General features: G+C 36.5%; 1 protein-coding gene across 1 annotated transcript; it reads left to right on the top strand.

Annotated features, from left to right (window-relative positions):
- Positions 1–418: 418 nt before the first annotated feature.
- sqlea (squalene epoxidase a) lies at positions 419–17315 on the top strand. The gene is made up of 11 exons (XM_030157980.1): positions 419–893; positions 1688–1934; positions 3134–3311; positions 5511–5607; positions 5688–5801; positions 7056–7227; positions 8919–9014; positions 9529–9671; positions 12510–12606; positions 12699–12786; positions 16396–17315. Exons 1-11 carry the CDS (start codon positions 615–617, stop codon positions 16586–16588), a joined length of 1704 nt encoding a protein of 567 aa, XP_030013840.1. The 5' UTR covers positions 419–614; the 3' UTR covers positions 16589–17315.
- The last annotated feature ends 409 nt before the right edge of the window (positions 17316–17724 follow it).

Here is a 17724-nt window from a genome sequence, read left to right on the forward strand (position 1 = left end):
GAAACCTGTTTATTGTGAGTACTTAATGCGTTTCCATGGTAACAGCTCCTATAAAAAAATAAAATCCAGTCCGTCATATTTCCGGGTTTCCATCTCCTCCTCTCTTCACACCGTCTCTTCTTCTCGTTTACTCTTCATTTTCTCTTAAAAATAACTTTACCTTCACCTTTCCACTGACATCACATCATACTACTGTCCTGCAAGCAGCTCGTCCAATCAGCGGCCGGAGCGGGGCCCGGTGCCGGCGCGGTTGTCCAATCAGAGGATAGCGTGAGCTCTGCTCACCGGCACGTCGCCTCTGATTGGTGAACACAGCTGTAAAGGAGGCGGGACGTGACGCCAGCCAATCAGAAGTGGTCCGTCTTTGTAATTATCATAAAATATTCAGCATCTTTCAGACTCTGAGCAAATTATCATGAGCAGCAAAGGTGACATTGTGTTTTTGGTTTTGGAAGTTTCTAAGTAGCTTTTCAGGTTTTGAGAAATAATAGAGTTAATAATAATTTTCACATTTATTTTTTATGAACAATTTTTTTAGACAATAGAAAACGTCTCCCGTTCCTGCTATTTCCCCATTTAATGATAGTTTTTTTTTTTAATATTATTGGGGGAAAATGTGGACTTTTCTAGGAATAGCAAGCTTCACGTACCTTTATAAAAAATCCGACACAATGTTGAATTTTGCGCACAAAGACTGGGTGATGGCTGCAACTTTATGTTTAACAATCGCGCTGCTGATGTGTTATATCAGGTATTTTCATGTGCAGAAGCTCAGATTGTCTCAGGTGTTCAGTTTACCTCTGAGTTTTCTATGTTTTATACCTGGAATCAACGGGTTAATCCCTCAGAGTCGAACAAAGAGTGGAGACAAAACAGAAGAGAACAAGAAAAAGGTAAGAGAACCTGAAAGAAGACACAAAAAGAATGAAAAGATGCATTTGTTTATTTAACATTTATTTATTTAGCGTATTTATTCATTTATTTACTTAACTCGATGTACAAAGAAATGGTTATGTCACGGCTGAGGGCGGAAATTGACTGTTACTGAGTTTTGACAAGGATTATTACTGTTGTAGTGATAAAGTTATTATTATTATTAATAATAATATATTTTTTACATAGCCAAGTAAATGTATAGATATAATATGATTGCATCAGTATGTTGCAAATATTATTATGTATTTGTGGTGGTAGTAATAAGAATGTTATAGTTATAATAAGAGTTTATTATAAGGCTAATGACGTTCATTTTGTCGTCTGTTAATGTAATCACACTTTTCTTTTTTCTTTTGTTCAGACAAGGTAACTGTGAAGCAGATAACGTGTAAAAACTGTACCTTGTTAAAACAAAAGAAAAAAAGAGAAGTATAAGAGTTTATTATGACATGAGTGTGTATGTATGTATATATATGTATATATATTTATATATATGTGTGTGTGTGTGTGCATATATGTTTATTTATTCATTTGTATACCAGTGTAAGGAAGTCAAAGTGATACTGTTCCATATTCTGAGCTGTGAAGTGGGGCTAGGACCATGTAAACAGGCTTCTGTTTCAGACATGACTATTGTTGCTAGTCTTATTTTTTTTTTTTTTTTTTGCATGTCTGAAATAAACAGCAAACAATATACAATTCATTTTAACATGAGTCAACTAAACTAGACTATATGAACTTCGGTCCCCAGAGCTCCAGGACCAGGAGGAGGGTGGACCTGGACTCCACCGCCCCAGGCAGCAGTGCCCCCCTGGACCCAGAACCAGATGTGGTCATAGTCGGGGCCGGGGTCCTGGGCTCAGCCATGGCCACGGTCTTGGCCCGGGATGGGAGGAGGGTCACGGTGGTGGAGAGGGACCTGAAGGAGCCGGACCGGATCGTGGGGGAGCTGCTGCAGCCTGGGGGGTACAGAGCCCTGAAGGAACTGGGTCTGGAAGGTCAGTCACAGGGTTCAGGTCCTGGTTCTACTTAACATCCTGTCAAACACTGGGATATAAAGGAAGTTTGGTAAAGAATCAGCAGCTAAATTAATGAAGAAAATATAGAACAGTAATATTATTTAACTGAAGATGAAATGATTCTGAAGTTTACAGAGGAAAATTAAATGGTCTTATAATAGAATAATAAAGACTTGGGAAAAAAATTGATTTATGGTATGTACTGAGATTTATAGCATTAATTTTCTGATGTTTTGTACTGGTAACAAATTGAACTAAAATAATCAAAATCAGCCACAAATTGAAATAATTATCAACATGAAGCAAAAATTAACCAAAAAAAAATGAACAAAATGAATAAAGAAATAAATAAAATCAACAAAAACGTCAACCAAATGAACAAAAATGAATAAAATAACCAACAAACATCCAAATGGGATCAACAGTTATTAAACACTTTGGATCAGTAGATGCTTTCAGTCGGCCGTGAATGTTTGGGTCTTTCAGGGTTAACAGAAATGTTCCTGTAGGTGGAACATTTCAACTATTTAAAACACAGATGTGACTGTGTCAAATATTTAACCCATAAAGACCCAGTACTATTTTCATGGCAGATCCCAAATCATTTTTTTTTTTTTCCATATTTGACCTTTTTTAACTGATTTATCCCCATTTATTGTAATATTATCCTCTGTATTTTGTGTGTTTTTTGTTTTCTTTTTGTGAAAATCGGCTGTTTTCACTTATTTAATTTGCTGATCATGTAGATGTTCATAAAAGCTCTGATTAAAGTTGAATGTTTTTATGTCAGAAACAGAGAAAACTGAAGAAAAAGTGACTTTTTCAGTATGGGTTTTACTGATGAATTAATGTTGTAGAAGATGACAGTGTTTCCATGGTAACTACAGATCCTCTGAACGTCCACATGGATCATATCTGATGACCATGAAAAGATGACAAACTGTATTTTACACCAGTTATTTACATGTATTGATAGGATTAGTGGATCAGCAGTTATTAAACATTTTAGATCAGTAGATGCTTTTGGTTGGTGGTGGGTGTGTGAGTCGTCATGGGTTAAATTAAGGAGAAAAAGTACCGTTGTCTTCATCTCAGGTCAGTGTTTTTGTCTTTGTGTTGATGCTGACACTTGTTCGCTGCAGCAGACTGAATAAATAATGGATGACCGTTGTTCTCAGGTTCAGTGGAAGGTCTGGATGCTCACATTGTGAACGGCTACGTGATCCATGACATGGACAGCCAGGCAGAGGTGGAGATCCCCTACCCCCAGGAGGATGAGGGCATCCAGTGTGGGCGGGCCTTCCACCACGGCCGCTTCATCATGGGTCTGAGGAGAGCCGCCATGGCCGAGCCAAAGTAAGAACAGTCATCAACACTGGAGTCTAAGAATGAAAGGCTTTTATGGTCGTCATGTGGAGATGATGGTTTTAATGCAGGGGTGTCAAACATACTGCTCATGGGTCAAAACCGGACCGCTAAAGGCTCCAATCTGGCCTATCGGATAAATTTGTGAAATGCGAAAAATACATATTATTGCAGGTAAATCATTTATCAGACAGGGGTAATTGTTTATTTACCTGCTTTACTAGTTTCAGCTACTTCCTGTAACCTGTAAGACATGTCACAGCAACATCATGTGACGTTTCTGAAGGCTACAGGAAGTAACTGAAACTAGTAAAGCAGGTAAATAAACAACTACCCCTGTCTGATAAATGATTTACCTACAATATCACTTGTCTACATTTTTTTTTAGAAATAATTTGCTTCAGAGATTAAATGTGCTAAATGTTATGTATTTTAATAAGATTAATTAGAAAATAAATGATAAAAGTGCCGGTTTGCTGATGTTTTCAAGGTATATGATTAAGTGTTATTACACATATATATATTGGTTTATGTACATTTATATAATAGTTTTAGAAATCTTCCACTAAATAGAACCTGTAAAGTGAATGTATTCTAATGTGCAGACAGTGTTTTGAAGTAGATCTTGTAGATCTGAGACAAATATTCCTTTTGAGTCAAACCCATTCTCTCGTTAACTCTTGAATTTCACATTTTGACCCAAGGCTGTATCTTGGAAAGTTCAGCCAACCGGCATTTTTGACTTGACTTTTCTTTATCAGTGACTCTCATGTGGTAAAATTTCATTACTTTTATTCTGGAAGCATTTTCCTTGCAGACCAGTGTAATTATATGTGGAAGACAGTAAGGACTTTCACCAGAAAAAATTACATAGATTAACATCCTGGTTCCACATACAGACAAATATGAGGTCAAGCAGTGTTGGGCAAATTACTTTTAAAAAGTATTTAGTTATTGTTACTAGTTACTTTCCTAAAGTAATTTAATTACCTCCGCCAAGGAGGTTATGATTTTGCCAGGGTTTGTTTGTCTGTTTGTTTGTTTGTCTGTCCGTTAATGTGCAACATAATTCAAAAAGTTATGGACAGATTTTGATGAAATTTTCAGGGTTTGTTGGAAATGGGATAAGGAAGAAATGATTAAATTTTGGTGGTGATCGGGGGTGGGGGGGCCCACGGGGGGGGCGCAGACCAGAAAATTTCATCAAAATCTGTGCATAACTTTTTGAGTTATGTTGCACACTAATGGACAGACAAACAAACAAACAGACAGACAAACAAACCCTGGTAAAAACATAACCTCCTTGGCGTGGGGGGGGCCACTGATCAGCCTTGGCGGAGGTCTGCGCTCTCCGAGTGCTTCTAGTTAGTAACTGAATTACTCCTTTATAAATGTGATTAGTTACAAGGGAAAGTAATTATTGCATTACTTTTTTGAAAAATCATCAAATATGTAAAATAATTCTGATTTTTGAGTGGGTTTTACAGGCCTGTTGCACAGAGTAGAACAGCATAGACAGGTACTTTTATTTAACTTAATATTTATTGAACCTCAAACCACAACTGATAGACATACTGTAGGCCCTAATAAATAAATAAATAAATAAATAAATAAATAAATAAATAGTGGATCACCAGTAAAATACTGCCATAATAACCTATAAATAATGACAACTACAAATGTTTGTCTTTGTTTTATTGTGAAAAAAAAAAAAAAAAAGTAAAATTACATGAAAGTCTTTACATTAACAAACTAACCTCTGACAAAAAAATGCAAATAAACAGAACAAATATAAACATGAAACGTCTTAAGAAAAATAAGTGCAATTTGACCAATATTCTGCCTGTTTCTAAATGTTTGTTGTATTTGTAGATCCACTGTGATCTGTGAGTTGTAATGTACATGTGTAAATAAGAAGCTGAGTCATAATCTTCTTAAAAATGCATTTATTTTTCACAAGAAATCTCAGGTTGTTCATGTTATTCACACTTCTAAAGGATAATTTGTAGATGTAAACATTTTCATAACATAATTTAGCTTTTTTTGGACTAAAATAAAGCATTATTTCTAAGTTATTATGCTCTTATTTTACTGGTCTGGCCCCCTTGAGGTCCAGTTAGGTTGAATGTGGCCCCTGAACTATGATGAGTTTGATGCTCTTTATTGTAATGGTTCACTTCTGCCCCCTAGTGTCACATTCATAGAAGGCACCGTGACCAGTCTAGATGAGGAGGATGGAAGCGTTACTGGAGTTCACTACAAAGACAAAGAAACAGGAGACGTCAAGGTGAGAACACAGAGCTTCTTCTGAGATAAAACACTGTATCTGACTGTACTTTATGTTAATAATGATCTGATCTTCTGTAGGAAATCCGTGCAGCGCTGACGGTGGTGGCTGATGGATGTTTCTCAAAGTTCAGGAAGAGTCTCGTCTCTGGAAAAGCTCACATCTCCTCACACTTCGTCGGGTGCCTTATGACGGTACGGCTGCTTCTTTGATCAACTTCTGGTTTAATGGTTTAGATCGCACTGCACTGGGATGAATAAATATCCTATTCTGACTCACAATAAGGAGGAACTTTAAAACATGAAAGACTCAGAGTCATAGATAATTAGTGTTTCAAAATGCAATCCCAGTAAAAAAAAAAAAAGGAAAAATGTAAATCAAATCAGAATGCTCTTATTTGCAAATCTAATTAAACCAAGTTGTATTCTCAAATGTTTAAACTGAGAAACTACTTAAAAAATAAAATAAATCAAGAAAAGCACTTGGAGAGCACAGACCTCCGCCAAGGCAGATCAGTCATCCACCAAAATTTAATAATTTGTTCCTTGTGCCAGTATCAACATTTCCTGAAATTTTCATCCAAATCCGTCCATAACTTTTTGAGTTATCTTGCTAACAAACACACAAAGCAAAGTGATCACAATACCTCCTGGCAGAGGTAATAAAGGTAATTCTGGATTTGATGACAGCAGTAAGTCTTCATAAAATTGTGGGACAGAGGCAACAAAAGTTTGGCAGAGTAAGTGGAACTAAAGAGAAATAACTGGAGGAACATTTTACAACTAATGATGTAAATTATCTACAGATCAGTAACATGAGTGGGTTTAAATGGAGCATCTTAAAAGCAGAATCTGTTAGAAGGAATGAATAGCAGAGAAAAGTCTAAAAATGTGGAACAATTTCAGAATCAAGCTCCTCAGCGTGCAATTTGAATATGTCAAATATGTCATCATGTACTGTACATAATAGAATCAAGATTCAGAAAATATGGAGGAACCTCTGTAACAACAAGGCCATAAAATCAGTAATCAACAACAGCTCTATTTTTACATTTTGTGTGTCAGCTTTTGGAAGTGGATTTGTAATTTGTATCCCAAAGATAATAAAGTAGTATCTCAAAATAAGAAAATAATTGACATTTTCCTAAACTAGTAAGAATCCTTATCAAAATTTTGACTTAACATCTGGAAAAAAAAACCCCAGTTAATATCTTAAAATAGTGTAAAAAAAAAAAAAAAAAAAAGACATTTCTTAAAGAAAACCTTTACATGACAGTGTTTAATGTCAAATTAATGAGATTCTTCATGTTAATGTACTTTATCAGGATCTCTGTTAGCTGCCACTGAGGCCACAGAAAGTATACTGTGACATTTAAACCCCTTAAAAGACCCTTATCTGCATAATGGACAACTGCAGCTCAGTGTTCGTGTCTCTTTTGTCTTCTGCAGGACTGTCCCCAGTTTAAAGCCCACCATGCAGAGCTGGTCCTGGCCAACCCCAGCCCGGTGCTCATCTACCAGATCTCGTCCACTCAGACCAGGGTGTTGGTCGACATCAGGGGGGAGATGCCTCGGAACCTGTCAGAGTACATGTCTGACAAGATCTACCCACAGCTGCCAGGTAAAACATCAAGGATCTATCTGCACTGTATGGACAAAAGTACTGGGACATGTTCTGAGTTACTTAGTTACTTCCTTAGTTACTCAAAGTGCTTGTGCAGGTCTTGAAGGTCTTTAAAAGTATGGAATTTTGAAATGCTTTTTTCCAGACCTTGATGAAAGTCTTAATAAAGTATAGGAAAAAGTTTATCTCAGTTGAATTTTAGAGTATGGTCAAAGTCACATAATCTTGTAAGATAAGAAATACATGAGGAAACATATAAAAACATGACACGACTTCACTAACCGGTCGGTACTGGAATGATTCTAGTGAGACGTGTTTGTGTGATATCCGTGCACTTTGGTGATTTTCATAGGTTCTGAAAGTGTTTCTGTTAGAAAAACATAAGTTACTGCGAATTATGCATTTATTCATTCATACATTTATTAAAATGAACTTTTCTACACAACAGGTACAATCTCAATCAAAAAAGTAGGCACGCAAGTATAAAAGTACATAAAGTCAAGGTCTGGGGGGAAAAAGTAGCAGTTTTGAAAAAGTCTGGAATTTTTATTTGGATAAAGAGCAAACACCCTGTTACTTACTTAGTATGTGTGAATCTAACAATACTATTGTGTTGGCCATGAAGTCAGAAGAGCACACACCTGCTCAGGTGGCCCTTCTATAATCTACATTGCATAAAAAACAGAATCTTACCAAGGGTATTTTTCTCATTTCTAGTCAAAATATCTCATCATACTTAAAATAAGACAGAATCACCTAAAGAGTAACTTTTCAGTGAGATATAAGAACTTATTTTTAGACAATAGGTCTTGAAAATCTTATTTCAAGAAATCTTACCAAGATAATTTCCACTTGCTCCATTGGCAGATTTTTTTTGCTTAATTCAGGATTTTTTTTTTTTTTTTGCTTAAAAAAGAGCAAAAAAATCTGCCAATGGAACAAGTGAAAATGATCTTAGTAAGATTTCTTGAAATAAGATTTTCAAGATCTTTTGTCTAAAAATAAGTTCTTATATCTCACTGAAACATTACTCTTTAGGTGATTAGGTCTTATTTTAAGTGTGATGAGGTATTTTGACTAGAAATGAGAAAAATACACTTGGTAAGATTTAGATTTTTGCAGTGTAAAGCCACACCCTTCAGGGCTGTGACCAAAGAACTGACGGCCCATGGTCATGTGCTCCAGGAACACCAACAACTGGAGAGAAAACAGAACATTAGTGAGGCCGTCATATGAATTGATGTAGTTATGATGTAAAATATCTTTATTAAAAAAGACATGTGCATGAACCTAATAGAATGATGGATCATCACAGTCTGTTCCGAGGTTATTTGAAAGTCATGCACAGGTTTTTCATGCAGCATCGAGGCCAGGAGTGGTGGGGGTCGGAACACATCCAGATCACTGCCTGTGCTGTTGTTGAGGCTGCAGTTGAAGGATTTGACATTCATGGTGTGCACAGCGTTTCAGCTGAAATATCAAAGCCCTGATATCAAAGCTGCAGCTCTGGTAAACCTGACAAAGGTCCAGCTGGAATGGTGGAGTCAGTCACACTGATACATTGATAAATGTACATTCACGGAGCAAAAAGAAAAGGCTTTTTTTCTTGTGCATGTGGCCTGTGTGCACCTTTGGGTTTTCATCCTCAGTGATCGACCGCCTGCGGCCTCTTTCTCTGTTTCCCTCAGAGCATTTAAAGGAGCCTTTCCTGGAGGCGCTGCAGAATGATCGGCTCAGGTCCATGCCCGCCAGCTTCCTGCCCCCCTCCCCCGTCAACAAGCCAGGTACTGAAGCATTATCGACTGTCATGTTACTGAGAGCCAGGAGAATCTGCTGGAGTGGATTCAGCTTGTGTACAATCTGATGCATGTCTTGGAAATTATTGTTCTGCTTTGATCATTACTGTAAATTAAAGCTGTTTCCTTGTTTATCTGCTAATTTGCATTTAGCCTGTCAGTGTACAATGTTGTAAAATGTAAATTCAGACATGAGTGATTTCCACCTGCAGTTCAGACTTTAACAAGTCTGCACATGTGGGCGTCTGAATGGAGTCACAGCCTTCATTGATAAGAGATGATGTGTTTATGGGCTCTAATAAGGTCTTAACTGTCACATAAAAGCTCTGACAAACACCAAAAGGCAAATCTCCAGCTTCATACTTCATCCTCCTCACTGTGTTTGGCACTATTTGGAAGATTGGAAAGTGCAGGAGAAAAGGGGAAAAAAAAAAACAAGAAGAAGAAGTAGTAGCAGTGATGTATTTTGGATATGAGACAAATGGCGGTGTGTCGTCTGCAGGTGTGCTCCTCCTGGGCGACGCTTACAACATGAGGCATCCGCTGACGGGAGGGGGGATGAGTGTGGCGCTCAACGACGTTCGCATCTGGAGGAGCCTCCTGAGGAACATCCCAGACCTGTACGACGACGGAGCCATGCTGCAGGTAAAGACAAAAACAAGAGAACCACATGGGTGCTTCTATGAAACTGGGTTCATTTTGGTACCTGGCACTTTACCAGCTGTTTAGTTGTAGTAGTAGTAGTAATAGTAATGGTAGTAATAGTAGTAGTAATTTATTCGGTCATTAATTACTTTAAACAGCAAACAAAAACAACATATCCATTGTTCCATATACGATGCGACTGACAGGGTTTAGGCTTAAGTATGGACTTATTTTGCCGAACCCTATTTACAATTAACACAATGTTTCCATATGAAAACAAACAAAAAAATTTTCAATGTAATCATTACTAAATATACAACAGAAGAGAATACATATTTAATTTTAATTCAGGTTAATCATGTCCTTATCTCAATTACCAATATTGATCCTAGTCTTCAAAAACAAGAATTTTCTTCAGTCAATCCTGAGCTCTATATTTTTGAATAATGGTTAATTTGTACATCTTTTAGAACCAATAATAAAAAGAGAACTGTAGACATATTTCAGGATGTACCTAGTGATGACCTCAGATAAATGCAAAAACAAGTATCCCCTTGCTCTGAGCCATCCCAAAATTAATGAATTTTTAATAAAATATTGGGGCAAAAAATAGGACCAAAATTGGGACACCTAGGTGACAGTGCATTTTATTTTGAAAACATCGCTGTAAATGATCTTCTATAGTGCTATAAATAAAGACACTGGGTTAAATATGTTGATCCTAGTGGCTTTTCTAATCCAGACATGTGGGTTTTTCATGAATCTCAGTCTCATTCCAGGTTTTGTATGTAACCCATCGTGTCCACTTGCGTTACATACAGAACCTGCCCAGTTAAATGCAAAGAAATCACAAATGATTTTGCAACAGCAGTCATTTTTGTGAAACACTCTGCCTTGCATAATTAGTTAAATTCCCAAAACGTACCCGTGAGAGAATAAAGAGATATTAAAAAAAAAAAAAAAAAAAACGTAGCTAGAGCTGCACAATATATCGTTTGAGCATCGTCATCGCAATGTGCATGTGCAGTAGTCACATCGCAGGTCCTGCAACGTAGGAGGTAATTGAACTCACTGTGTTCTCATCTAATTCATTCGTTATTTTAGTTACAGGAAGGATGATATTGAAACACGTGTTCTGTGTCGACAGTGTCTCGCACCAAACACCAACACACAAACCCACTATTTATAAAATCACACACATTGAAATTCATGGATTTGGTTAAATTTAAAACAGCGCAGATAATGTACAGAGCAAGAAGTAATTTACTGCCAAAAAATATTCGGGGAATGTTCACTGAAAGAGACGGAGGCTACAATCTAAGGGGGGAGCTAAATTTTAAAAAGCATAAAGTAAGAACAACAATGAAAAGTATGTGCATAACAAGCTGTGGAGTGACTTTGTGGAACAATCTAGAACAGGAGATAAAGGAAAGTACAAACATAAATGTATTTAAAAAGAGGTAAAAAGACTTGTTTCTAAATAGTTATAGGGAACATGAAGGATGAAAATAGTATTGCTGCAAAGTTCAGGAGTGGTTTCTTGGAATTAAGAGTGAGTAATTCGAATTTCAGAGATTTTGATATGTGAGTGGATTAGAGGGGGGGCAGATGTGAAGTCTACATGAATGGGGATTGTGGGTGTGAAATTATGGAATGGACCTTATGATGCATTTAAGTTATTCACTCCTTTGGCTAAGGTTAAAAAAGAAAAAAAAAGTACTTTAAGTTTAAATTATTCAGAAATATTGAATTGAGATGGTAGATGTGTTTTTATTGTTGATTTTTTTTTTTTTAATTTGTTATTATTATGGTGTAAATGCTCGATGCTGTACATTTAGGTTGACGTAAGCAGTGTATTAGTTGAAAAGGATAGGCAAAAAATAAGCTTCTAGCCTATTCCTTTTTTGGTTTTTATGTTTATTACAATTGATGTACTGAGTACAATGACTGATGTAAAACCAAAAAAAATTAATTTCATTCATTCATTCATTCATTCACCTGTCGCCACAACGAGAGGTAACACGACCAATTAGTTTGACCATTTACGTCGGCACCACACAGCTATTACATCCTCCTGAGTATTTTTTCATATCGCAATATAAATCGCAGGGTTAAAAAAAAAAATGCAATGTCAGTTTTTTCCAGTATCGTGCAGCCCTAAATCTCAGTCTCATTCCAGGTTTTGTATGTAACCCATCGTGTCCACTTGAGTTACATGCAGAACCTGCCCAGTTAAACACATATAAATCGCGAATGATTTTGCAACAGCTGTAATTTTTGTCAAACACTCTGCCTTGCATAATTAGTTCAATTCCCAAAATGTACCTGTGAGAGAATAAAGAGATATATATATATATATATATAAAAAATATACTAGCACTTAATTTTCGTGTCCTTTTGACCGTGTTACATGCAGATTATTGTATTAAATATAATGTAAAATAATATAAAAATGTGTTTTATCTGAAAAATAGTTTCTCTTTTATCTCAGTAAGTATTTATTTTTGAAATAGACCCAAAGTGCTTCCAAACTTGCTTCATAACATTAGTCTACAGCTGGTTTGAATTTTTAGCCCCCATGTCCTGTTTTTAGGACCAGTTTCATAGAAGCACCCATATCCGTCATATTGAAATAATCATCAATAACTGTCTAATAAAAGGCCTGTGACCGGCGCCTACAGGAAGCGCTATTGATTCCCCTGTCTTGTGTATGACAGCGAATGATTTCTGCTATATTTATCTACATCACATGTGTCTTGTTATTCCCTGAGCTGTAGGTAAGAGACTGCAGGCCTGTGTGCATTATTACACTCAGCCTTTTTTTCTTCCCTTCAATAGGCAAAGAAAAAATTCCACTGGGAACGCAAGTCATCACATTCTTTCGTGGTGAACGTGTTGGCCCAGGCCCTGTACGAGCTGTTTGCAGCCACAGACAGTGAGTGTCTACGTCTGCATCCTGAATTACACAGAAAACACTGACATTTCACCACTGGATTTTGAGTCTCATTATGTCTTTGTTTTGAGCAGATTCCCTTCATGAGCTGAGGAAAGCCTGCTTCCAGTACTTCAAGCTGGGGGGAGAATGCATTGCTGGACCCATTGGGCTTCTATCAGTGTAAGAATGAAACAGTAGCATCCATGATTTATGCAGAAGATTAAAAAAAAAAAACAGCTCTAATATGCAGAAAGATGACAAATGAAAGGAAAATCTCAGAGATGCAAATATGCTATAGCTTCTAAAATGTACACTGCTCAGCCACGACACTGTGACCACTGACAGGAGAAGAGTTAATAATATTCAAAGGTTTAAGATGTTCTTATCAACTCACTAGATGCATGGAACATACAGAGAACTGAGATACTGTTTGTCAATCACTGTCTTACTGAGATTCCGTACAATTAAAAAAAAAATAGGTAAAAACAATGAATAAAATGATATAAAAGATAAACTATAATAGAATATAAATCAAACCTATTGACAGTAATGGTGGTAGTACAATACAGTTAAGGTGATGAACGCTGAGGATGTGCATAATAGAACAAAGCAGTCAGATTTGACACTAGTTTCATGTATAATGTATCACAGATTATAAGTGTGCAGAGGCTTTTTTCTTAACCCTTTCATGCATGAGTTATGAGTTATGACTTTTTTAGACTGATTTTATTACTGAAAATTAGGCTAAAGTTGAAATGCATTCAGAATTTTTTTTAAAATATGGTTTTATTAAGAAGATATTTAACCTCCTGGGAGCCAGGAAAGTATAATTTTATGGCTTTTTTTTAATTAAATAATTGCCTATATTGGAAACATCATGATGCAACAGGTTTTTTTTTGATGCATTTAAAAAAATATATTTCTATGGAATGTCCTTTGCGATGGACAGTTGTTTTTTTTGTATAAAGCAGTGAAACTCTTGTCCACAAACATGGACGTTTATCTTTTAAATGTTCATTGTGGTCAGTTTCAGATGCTGCAGCTCTTTCATAATGCATAGTTTGAGTTCTTGTTTGTTCAGTATTAATTGTCAGCCTTGTAAATCCAAGCTGGACTGACTGTACATATCCTGACCAAGGAAAATCAAATTCTCACTTTGTGCAGTAATCTACACCTGGCTTTTCTGCCTCTGTCCAGAATAATATACATTATATAGACTAAATGTCATCTAAAATTAACATTTACTTGTAACATAGTATAGCTAACTATGACATGATCTAAAACAAATTAATTTTAGCAAAAAAAAAAAAAAGCCTCCGTTTTGAATGTGTGGGGTCGCCAGAAAATGGAAGATTTATAAATCTATTATGTAAATGTACATAAACCAATATATATGTGCAGGGGCACCGCTACCAATTATGGGCCCCTTGAAAGCATAATCGTTGTGGTTGTGGACCCTACAGAAATTGACTATCTTCTCAATCTGTCAGACCAGGGGGGTATGGGTATGTACTTGGGGGTGGGGTCCATAAACGACGTCTCTTATGATACCGTGAAAACAAAACTTAACATGCTTTCAGCGTTCACCTTTGGTACGTTCACTTAGTACTTTAGTCATTTGTTTTCCAATTAATCTTATTCAAATATATGACATTTAACCCTTTCATGCATAGTGGTCACTAAAGTGGACATCTATTCTACAGCTGTTCTCTTATATATTCATGGATTTTGTTGTTTTAGTTCCATATCAGTCAACACAGTGGATGCTTATGCACCACCCCATATACTACAATTCATTGTTTTCAATAAACCTAATCTGCAGTAACTTGTTTGAGTGTAAATCAATTGCTTGTTATTGTTATTAGACTGTAATTAACAGTTTGTTTGTTTTTTTAACAAAAAGTTGTTTTTTTTTTGCATATTATCTCCATGAAGTGAGTAGTGACTAGTATTAGAGTATGTTCAAATGTGGGAAAATGTCAGATTACCTCCATTAACCCTTTCATGCATGAATTATGAGAACCTTAATCAAGATTTTTTTTCCTGAGTGTTTTTATTCCTCTTTAGGGATGAAAAAAAACCAATGTGATTGAATTTTTTTTTTTTTTAAATCAACCTGTTTTTCATGGAGGTACAAAATGTCCACTCAGCTACACCATGAATTTTATTCTTGAAGCAAAGAAACATGTATTTAAAACCCAATATCATAAAATGATATGAAAACAGTGAAATGAAACCGTGTTTAATGCAACTAATCTGATGTTTTCTCACATTTGAACATACTCTAATACTAGTCACTACTCACTTCATGGAGATAATATGCAAAAAATAAATATTAACCATTGATTTCCACTCAAGAACCAATCAAGAACAGCAAAGTTACAATAACGGTATGAATTGCAGTTTATGAGATGATGCATAAGTGTCCACTGTGTTGGTTCATATGGAACTACAGGGTGGGGAAGCAAAATTTACAATGAACATTTAGTTTTTTCTCAGCAGGCACTATGTCAATTGTTTTGAAACCAAACATATATTGATGTCATAATCACACCTAACACTATTATCCATACCTTTTCAGAAACTTTTGCCCATATGAGTAATCAGGAAAGCAAACGTCAAAGAGTGTGTGATTTGCTGAATGCGCTCGTCACACCAAAGGAGATTTCAAAAATAGTTGGAGTGTCCATAAAGACTGTTTATAATGTAAAGAAGAGAATGACTATGAGCAAAACTATTACGAGAAAGTCTGGAAGTGGAGGAAGCAACAAAAAACGTACCAAAGCTTTTATTAAAGCTCTCAAATCCAAAATCCTAAAGGATCCAACCAAATCCATGAGAAAAATGGCAATTGAACTTGAAGTAGACAACAAGAGCGTTAGAAATGCAGTAAAATATGATTTGAAGTTAAAATCTTACACAAGAACACCAAAACACTTGTTGACAACAGCAACAAATCCAACTTTAGCAATTTTTGGGAATCATGTTTGTGGCCGCCTTCTAGCCCAGATCTAAACCCTCTGGATTCTGCTATTTGGGGCGTTTTAGAACATGCTACCAATAGAACATTACACAGCAATGCTGACTTTCTTAAAGATACAATTAAAGAAGAATGGGAGAAGTTGTCACCCGGATATTTGAGGAACACTTGTGCAAATTTCAGGAAGCGTGTGAAGGCAGTTATTGAGAAAGAAGGAGGACACATAGAATAAAAACATTTTCTATTATGTACATTTTCTTGTGGCAAATAAATTCTCATGACTTTCAATAAACTAATTGGTCATACACTGTCTTTCAATCCCTGCCTCAAAATATTGTAAATTTTGCTTCCCAAGCCTGTAAAACAACAAAACCCATGAATATACAAGAGTAAAGCTGTAGAGTAACTGTCCACTGTAGTGACCACTATGCATGAAAGGGTTAAAAATTTTTTTTTTTAAAAATCATAGTTTTCACACAGTATATCAGTAAATATGTTTCTTTGCTTCACAAATTAAATGCATGGTGTCCAGTTGAGTGGACCTTTTTGCAACTCAAATTGGTTCATAAAAAAAAATTAAATCGCATTGTTTTTTTTTAATCCCTAGAGGAATTAAAACACTCAGGAAAAAAAAATCTTGCTTAAGGCTCTCATAATTCATGCATGAAAGGGTTAATCTCCGATGCAGATACTTTCTAAAAAAAATTGTCGACCGCTGTAATTTGATGTTGGAGGTGGAGATCTGGTTAGTTTTCATTTGTCACCCACCTGTATTAGACTGACAGACTCTGATCAATGTGTTTCTCCAGGTTGTCGCCCAAACCCATGACCCTCATCGGACACTTCTTCGCCGTGGCATTGTACGCCATCTACTTCAACTTCAAGTCTGAATCATGGACCACAAAACCCAGAGCTTTATTCAAGAGCGGCGCCATCCTGTACCGAGCCTGCACCGTCATGTTTCCTCTCATTTACTCTGAATTCAAGTACCTGGTGTACTGAGGAGACGCTTTTATTACAGATCTGGACCTGCTGCATCACCTGTGGACGCAGGAAAAAAAAAAAAAAAACAGCTGTAGAGTAAAAACGTAGATGGAAGCAAAGCAAAACAAAACTTGCAAGAAGTTTAGATCAGTGAAAAAGGCCCCAGCACCTTAAACAACCTGCCTTAATGTCCTAAAGCCTTGTTTCCATGTGGACTTCTGTCATGGTGCCTTGTTTTGAACACGAGGACAAATTATTGGGTCAAAAAGTGAATTACACTGAACATCCAGTCATGTGGAATTATTCCTGCCAAAAAAAAAAAAAAAGATCATGTTGAACATATTTTCTTCCACAGTGTAATTTGTGTATTGATTCTGAGATAAAGCCACTTTTTTGCTGTGTCTATTTTCACGCTGAGATAATTTGTGCTGTATTTAATGAAGATCCTCCATAATGACGTACTTCAGTGCAGAGGTTCATCATTGTGACTCTGAATCTGAGACGGAAGTGCTCGAAGCTGTTATCTTTATGTCAAACAAATCACTTTAATAGTAACTGTCAGTCTGATTTTGCTGAGCAAATTGTCGGCAGTTCTTTATTTGTTCGAGTCAAACAAGTTCTTGGCTTAAAGGATCATTTCCTTCCCTTCTAATCGTGCTGCTTGTTACTTCTTACTGAGATAAGGGACTTTTATATAACATTTTACTTTCTTCAGCCACAGTGGAACATGCTGACAGTGCAGCCCGAATATGACAAGACCATTATCCAACAACCCGAGAATGATCCCTGCACTATTTTAGTCTGGCCGGATGTCAGGAAAAGCCCAGCGCAGTGCGACGCCTGGGGGAAGTTTGGGTTTGACTGGCACCTGTGATGCAAAAAGAAGATGCTTAAGTCAGGATGGAGTCAGCGGATGATGCTCAGCATGTTTTCTCCTGAGCTGACAGCGACCGGTAACTCCTGAACTTTAATTTACCGCAACTTTGTGCACCTTCTGTGACCCTGTGCCTGTGTGTTTTGGGTTCGAAGGGCAGATAAATTAATCAATAAAACATGGTAGAGGACTTGTTTTATTTGGCTCTTGTATGTTGAGTTGAAATGCAGAATGAGGAGATATAAGGTGACTGAAGCATTTACATATATGATCAGTAGAT

Source organism: Sphaeramia orbicularis, chromosome 16 (genome assembly GCF_902148855.1).
Source record: "Sphaeramia orbicularis chromosome 16, fSphaOr1.1, whole genome shotgun sequence".
NCBI lineage: Eukaryota > Metazoa > Chordata > Actinopteri > Kurtiformes > Apogonidae > Sphaeramia > Sphaeramia orbicularis.